Source organism: Aptenodytes forsteri, unplaced genomic scaffold (assembly GCF_000699145.1).
Source record: "Aptenodytes forsteri isolate BGI_AS27 unplaced genomic scaffold, ASM69914v1 Scaffold84, whole genome shotgun sequence".
In the NCBI taxonomy this organism is placed as follows: Eukaryota; Metazoa; Chordata; class Aves; order Sphenisciformes; family Spheniscidae; genus Aptenodytes; species Aptenodytes forsteri.
The window spans coordinates 1,351,308-1,359,336 of record NW_008795492.1 but is presented as its reverse complement, the minus strand read 5'-3'; the positions used below and the strand labels follow the sequence as shown (position 1 = coordinate 1,359,336).

The window sequence follows — 8,029 nt, the reverse complement described above, 5'->3', positions numbered from 1 at the left end:
ACCAGCCCCAAACCGACCGAAAAACCACCCCAACCGACAACAAAATAGACGGTACCGTGGCTGCCGTTCTGCAGTTTTCCCCTCCTGGTTTTAATTTTTTTTTCCCCACAAGACAGAACACAACAGAGGAATTCCTAGCATATTTGATTTTCACTGAAGTTTTAACGGCACAGCTACTCCCTACTGCGAGGGGTTTCACCAGGAAGCTGAAGGCCTGAGGTGAACAAAGCTGCACCCTGTGGATGGGTTGTGTTTCTACCGAATTTTAACTTAAAACGGGAGCACGGCTCTCCGTACTGTAACAGCAAATGTACAGCGAGCGCTCTAAGCTAGTGTTAACGTGGGGGTAGAGGGGCTGCCACCATCTCTCCCGAAGGCAGCTCTGCGACACTGTGCCGTGACACCGCTTGCCTTTTTATACCCAGGATTCCTTCCAGCGACAGTCTGTGCCAGTGAAGTAGAGCATTTTCTAAATAACGGTTTCAAGATTGCACTGTAACGCCTCCCCGCAGTTCAGATCTATCAAAAGTTTTACAGACTGGGTCTGATGTGCCCACAGCCTCGGTCACTTATACCGGTGTTAATCAACTACAGATGACATTACAGCCTTTCCCCTCTGCAGCAGGAGCTGCCAGTGTCCTGTCACAGCTGATAAAAGTTTTACTATTTAGTGAGCTATTTCAAACAAAAGGTGTTTTTCTGTTAGAACACTGCGCGCTGACTACCGCATGGCACTAGCACGCCGTGCCCAGCTCCCGTTCCTGACTGAAAGACGCATTTACACAGTTTGCTGTATGTTCACAAAGAGCAAGACTTAAAGAAGTTTCTCTTTAGTCTGTATTTACCTATTCAACAGTTACAATAGACACTGAAGAGAGTTCATTTTAAAACAGTAAACTTTTAAAATGCATTAACACAGGTTTTAGCTTTTTAAAGAAAAAAGTTCAGTTTAAAAAAAAAAGAGGGAGAGGTCATAGAAAAGCACAAACAATTCAGACAGGCTTATTTACAGAGACCAACCTAGCATATTCAAGGTGATTTTGTATACAAACAACATTCATAAAACCAAACGTGCTACATGGCTCCATGACAACAGCAGTTTTTAGAACAATCAGCTGTTAAGGTAACACACACCTTAACTCATTTTCTACAGTCTCAGTGCAACGAGTTGAAGTTTACACTACAGCTAAATAACTGAACTACAAATTTATATATTCCAGACCCCTATTTAACAGATAATCTGGTATATGCAGCCAAAAAAAGCAAACGGATTCAGTGAGACAATGGGATCACCACCTGCAGCGATTTTGGGCATGCACCCTCAGCTATGATCATTCTTATTCAGCTAATTGTCCTCCTTCCACAAGGATCAGTAGTAACAAGCCTCCAAGAAGTGCAAGCTTTCAGAACTGCCTTTCATACTTGCTGTAGCCACAAATTAATGATCAGTGAAACTAACACACAGTTACAGAAACGCTATCACGCATTGCAACTCTGCTGTTTCTTGAGTAGGGGCATGTATTCACAGGGCCTCTTAGTTTGGTGAAGACACCTAGGTCAGGATCTTTCATATAAGATCAGCTGCAGAACCCTAGTCAGCACAGCAAGAGACACACAAACCCACAGCAGTTGCTAGAGTGACTTTTTCACTTCATCAGGGAGCCAATAAAAAAAAAAGCCAGTGAGCAATACAACTTCTATTGTCTTAATTATACGTTAATTCTCAAAACTGTTCCCAGGGAAATCTTTTACAAGAGTGAACAGCAGTTAAGTCTTCATTCATTTTTCTTTTCCTTGTGCTTGAGAAGTTTGTTTATCTCCCTTTTCGCCATTCCAACATACTTTGTAATGATCCCATGCTGGTTTAGTCCAGGAAACAGCAACAAGAAACTTACTAGAGAAGAAAAAAAAAAAGGAATTACTTAATACTCCTTTAACAAGCTTCTGTCACCTTGCAATTCCTTGCTTCCCTTAAGCCCCATTAACTGCTTGAAAACAGAAAAATATAACCAGCAACAACAAAAAAAAATCACCGCACTCATAATCAAAAATTGCTTCTACCAGCCTCATACCATTTCAGGCAGCTAACAAAAAAGTTACTTCTGTTTTGTATGCTGCACACTTACCAATAAGATAGGTCAGAAAGAGATTGTGAACTTGCTGTCCAATCCAGGCAACCACAGCAAGAGAAAAAATCATGGTCATGAAGTACTGAAAAATGAAAAGGGAACAGTTATCACTGATCTGTTGGGAATTCTCCCCGTTCCCTTCAGCATCTGGCAACAATTCAACATTTAAAACTAACTTCAAGTTAGCTGGCTCTTCCACAAGCGATACCTATGCATAGGCTTGTTACAACTGAGATTAGAGTCTACAATTGTATGTTCCCGTTTATTTTCAGACCATCAGTTTTACAGGATGCCAGTTCTTTTCTGTCCAGATACCCCTTAGAGTCAGACTACGCCACCCCCACTGACACAACTTCAGCCTCACACAGCACCTGAAGCTGTTTTCAGGACAGTAAACCCACCAGTTCATGTACCTAAGCTGACACATTGCTAAGATCTAGTTTTTTGGACGGTTCCTGTACACTGGAAACAAGCTGTGTTTCCAAAAATTGACCTATCCAAATAAGACAAAGTGAAGCTGGGTTTCTATCAAGGGTATGCTCCTAACTGCACAGTATTGCAAGTTTAAAGTCATGCATCTTGCCGCTCCAGGTTTGAATAAGATGTGTGACTGGCATTAAATCACAGCCAGAACTGCTGGTTCTTGGTTTGAAATACCAGTTTATTCAGACATGTGCCTTGCTAAAATACTTAAGACAAACAAAACAAATAGAACCTTAAGACAATAGAGACGAACTCCTAGAACTCAATACCATTTTAGGCTTCTCTTCCTTCAGGGTGAAGAGACGTTTCCACCAGCCAACAATTCGGCGACGAGATTTTACCAAATTGCTGCAAATCTCATGAAATCTTTGCTGCTGTTCTGTAGTCCTTTTATTAAAGAAAAAAAGTCAGAAATAAGAATTCAAGATTTCATCTGAAATTTTAGAAATCTCCCATGGTAGTTTTCCAGCAGTAAAAATTTATCCAATACTTACCCTGGCGTTTGCTTCACTTAGTTGTATACCTTATCGTCATTGAGCACTGTAATGCAACTGCCCATGTAATTTTTCTGTACACTGACTCTCTTAAATTGGCTCCCAAAGAGCAACCACATTCAAACCAGGAGACCATGGATTTTAATCTGATACCAGTGGGATACACACAAGTAATATACACCTGATCCCAGTGTGTATTATTTTGGCTTTTATGTTGGTTCATTATTAGACAAGAACATTTATCCACTAGTCAGCTTAAAGCAGATACACTAAAATTTACTTTTAACTCAAAATTTAGTCCAAATAAGGTTAAGGTTCTTCCCCACCTTACTGCTTTTCTATAAGCCTTGCCCCTCTTCAAATCTGTTTCAATCACCTATGATCACATTCATACTCTCTCTGCATTACTCTTTTCCTTCATTGTATGTACTGCTGCCACTCTTCCCAAACATATAATCCAATACCCTTCTTCGTAATTTTAGTTCTCAGTATCTATTATCCATTAATTACTAAAAACTAGTTTAGCAGAACTAACTAGCATCCTTAATGGAGAGCAAAGAATGTGCCTACTCCTTAAAAAAAAAAATCTTATTTTTCTAGAAGAGAAGTAACAATAAAGATATGTTGTAGTAGTAATCTTTCAGAAAAAGAAGAATGAAGGACATCTTACTAGTGTCCTCACTTCATATACTATAGAGATTGCCAATTTCTTACTACAATGACTCTACAAAGTAATCATTTGATATTTGCAAGTCAGGTATCCATTTTGATAAAGTTCATAATTTATTTACACTTAAGAAACTGTTTTAATTCAAGCCTTCCTCACCATTTATTAGAGCCAAAGATTCTAGGTGCAAGAGCAGGAACAAGATAATCAGCCAAACAGAGGAACATAACGAAACAGGAGACGCCTGAAAGAACTGACGGGTCCAAGTAGTAGATCATCCTGCGGAAAGATAACAGCAGCAATGATTTCTGGATGCTCAGACTGCTAAATATTAGACATATTTAGTCACGTCTTCAGACTGGCTCAGGACTTCAAACAGTAGACCCACCCTCAATAAAATTTTCAAATTTGCTCCTGTTGCTAAAATAAAGAAAGGTTTAAGTACTTCAACACTATTACAAAGAAATACAAATAAAAAAAATACAATTTTCTTAATGTGCTAGAGAAGAAAATGCTACAATACAGCAACCATAGTATAAAATTCAGTAGAAGTAAAAATTCATCATTATTGCTCTCCGAAGTTGACCATCTAGTGAACTTAACACTGACTGGGGGATGAGGATGAGTGAGTGAACATATGAAACAACGAGGTGGAGTGAAAGCTCTAATCTTGTTGGTTCTTAAGTAAGTCACAGAATTCAGATCCACTACGGGTTGTCGTTCGCTCTGTCTCACCTGTGAGAGCTAGTTAAACCTGCTCTGGACAAGAAGCCATAAATCTCCGATGAGGACAGCGCTGTGCTTTTACATATTAAGTGTGCCATCACCCAAATACAGCAGTATGGGTACCGGGCAAGAACTAGCTCATCTCTAAGTGTCTGTTAACGCTCAGCTGTGCCCCGTGCTACTTATTTGCACTTAACAGAACTTCCTGAACATTGAAGTAATAAAAGTAAAGAAATGACACAGTCCATTGCAGGGCGAGTCTTTCTATACATCTGGCACAGTGCTACTGCACTGAATGTTCAAGTTCATTTTTGATGAAGTACCAATTCAGAATCTGAAGCAGTTCTGTCTATTTCCTCAAAGTATTATTCACACAAGATCTTTCCTGCTATAATCACAGAATTTATAACAGAATACCCTGAAGTTCATGCAATTACTTCTTTTAAAAGTTACTTTTCAGTTTCATTTGCTTTCTATCCTCCTCACCTCCCTTGAGGACCATAAAATTTATATTAGCCAGAAGACCAATTATCCCTACCTCACCTGGTTCAACATTTATTTTTATAACTCCCCTCTTTTCCTTACTCCAAAAACACATGCAACTGGCAAACTCCGCAGCTGGCATGGACACTTATCTGTACAAGGCAGGTTGGGGTCACCTTGACTACTACCACGTTACGTAAAAGCATGTACAGTGCCTCCAGCAAGCCAGTTCTGTATCTCCAATCCAGAAACAGGCAACACCCTCCCATCCCGTTGACTGAAAGTTACGTGCAGTCTTTCCTTCTCCTCCTTTCTCAAAGGACAGGACAGAGAATGTAAAAAAAACCAAGCTGTGCAAAACCAATTGAACTCATCCTAAGCACCACACCGAAGATGCAGAATAGGAAAGTTTGCCCTATGGAAACAAGTTTTCCATAATGCTGCTGCTGTTGGTTTGGGGAAAAAAGCCAAAGGAGATAACCAGATTTGTCTAAGAAGCAGGATACAAAGGATGAGGGCAGAATATGAACACACCAACCAAGAACATAGAGCTGAGCATGGTAAAAAAGCTACAGCAACCATTGCTGGCAAACAGCTTTTGCAGAAAGCACTGCCCCCCCTCTGAGCAGGATGTGACTCGTGTTACTTCCTGTTCTCAATGCACTGAAGGTTTTTCTTTTCAAAGTTCACACGCATTCAGAAACAGAACCTGGAGTAAGAGCCTTCCTATTAGATTTTTAAAGATGTCTTACTAATTTACTTAATAGGTTTGCTACTAGCCATGAAAATGCAATGGTGTTTTAGGCTCCCTCCGCAAGCTACTTACAGAAAAGAAAAGGAAACAACACTCATCAGCGCCAGAGGAAACCAGGCTCTCTCCCAGCGAAGAACTTTATCCGTCATCAAAATCACTTCTCCCCATCCTTGCAACTGCTCTTCCAAGCTAGCAGTTTCTGCAGCCTACACAAAAAGAGAAGAAAACTCTTTTATTACTAACCAGAGTATCAAATTAATTCCCACAGTCGGAGTAGCTAAAAAAAAAGTGTCATAATTAAAGACTGCAGTCACAAACCTTTCTGAGTAACTAAATTACTAATAATGATGTAAGTTTTGTACTAAGTTATGACATTGTAGCAGTGATACTTTAAAATAGTCAAGATCCTAACAAAGTAGCAGCATATGTTATTAGACCAAATGATACCTCCTCCCAGATTTTGCCAAGGTGTTTTCCCCCAATCTCCCATTTACGGTACTCCTTCCCCCCAGATTAGCAGAAAGTCAAGTTTTAGCTAAAACCTCTCAAGTTTTCAGTGTCAACATCTGGAAAATTGCAACATGAGAACTATTTAAAATATATGTATTTTCAAAGACAACTCTACCACATTAAACCGAAGCTTTCTAGTTGCTGTTCAACACCAATTTTTTATTATGTGGAAGATGGATAAAAACTCAGAATCCACAATAGAGGAAAGTTACCCAACTGATCACATTTGGATTGCAAAGAAAGTTTTTCCACAGGTTGCTGAAGACAGTGATCAGGCAGCCTTTAAACTCCTCTTCCTATATTATTCCTACATCCCTCCCTACACATCTGCAAGGAGGCCCTACCTGCTCTGGCATCAGCTTGCTAAGCAGTTCAACTGAGGTGTTCCACATTTAACATAGCTTAACAGTTTCCCCTCAGTGGGACAAGGTATCTCAGAGACTACAAAGCTCAGGTAACCATGAACAGAACCGATCACTGCCCAAGTAATAAGAGATGAAAAGTCACCAAGACCTGCACACGTGCTGTGCAGAGATAGCAGAGCAGGTTTCATTCTCAACTGTGTGCTACACTTACCTCAAATGAGAAGCCTGACACCACTAGAATAACAAGGACAGCTGAGTGCAGCTATCATGGCAAAGCACAGTTTTCTTCTGTGATACCATTAGAAGCTATTTGAAAACTACAGTTCAGGACAAAAAAAAAAAAAGTAGAAAACTATCTGACATGCTGCTGAACACCTTCCAGTTATCAGATCTATTTCATGTTCTAAACACAGTCACATGAAAGGGGAAAAAAAAAAAAGCTGCATTTCTCCAGAAGACATTTTATGACAAACTGTTTTGCTTTATTACCCCTGGCTGTCTGCATTTAACATCACAACCAAGAGAAAATTTAATGGGAAACAGACTGGAATATAACAGTGTTATTAACAGCAGCCTGCCTCTGTCAGCCTAGAAGACAACTACTGCAAGTTGTTTTCCCGCCGGGCCAGGTAGAGAAAACTTAAGTCAGCTTTTGTCAACACCATCTTCATTCCAGAGCCCATCCATCAAAAGTGTTTTTTCATTAATCGAGCAACATAAAGTTTCTATAAATACGAACTTCTGCTCCAAAAGGGGCATCCCTCCCAAAGACTGGACGTATTTTTGGCAATACGGTGCCGGGCACTTTTTCTGCAGAAATTCGAACCTCCCTCCCGGCTCCGCGCTGTTGACAGCTTCTCTCCGTCTCTCCCAGGCGGCACAGCTTCCTGCTGCGAGAAGCAGCACTGATCAGTAATGCGCTCAAAAGCTTCCCTTCTTCAACCCCTTCACACGCCTTCACAGTGATTTTCCCATTGCCCATGGCAGCCGTTTACCATTACAGAGATAAATATACATATCCCTGTATTTCAGTTTTTTAAGTAATCAAGCCCACCCTCGGCATATTCCAGTTAGGCTAATCATCCAGCTCCTGCCACTCTCCTGCATCGCTGAAGCATTCGATAACACAGCCAAAGGATGCTGAACCGCAAAGACACGAACATTAAACGTAAGCCCTGCACATCAGGTAAAGCCAGATATTGCTCTGGCCTGCGAGCAGCAAAAGCAACAGCCGCGCCCGCTCCCAGGGACGGCACACAGAGCGGCCTCCTCACACCCAGCCCCCGCCAGGCCCTAAGGCATAAGCCGATCCCTGCACGGGAACCTTTCAGAGACGGCAGCGAGCGCAAGGAGGTAATTCCCCCGCGTTTCACAAACAAGCTCGGGGGCCGGGGCGGCCCTCGCCAGGCGCCGCCGCC

At 41.2% G+C, this 8,029-nt stretch overlaps 1 protein-coding gene across 1 annotated transcript; it reads right to left on the bottom strand.

The window, feature by feature from the left end:
* Positions 1 to 797: 797 nt before the first annotated feature.
* Positions 798 to 7,593, bottom strand: ARL6IP1 (ADP ribosylation factor like GTPase 6 interacting protein 1). Its single transcript, XM_009281628.2, has 6 exons — positions 7,351 to 7,593; positions 5,809 to 5,942; positions 3,933 to 4,052; positions 2,882 to 2,999; positions 2,127 to 2,211; positions 798 to 1,894 (listed from the first exon to the last, which is right to left on the bottom strand). Exons 1-6 carry the CDS (start codon positions 7,591 to 7,593, stop codon positions 1,776 to 1,778), a joined length of 819 nt encoding a protein of 272 aa, XP_009279903.2. The 3' UTR covers positions 798 to 1,775.
* Positions 7,594 to 8,029: the final 436 nt, after the last annotated feature.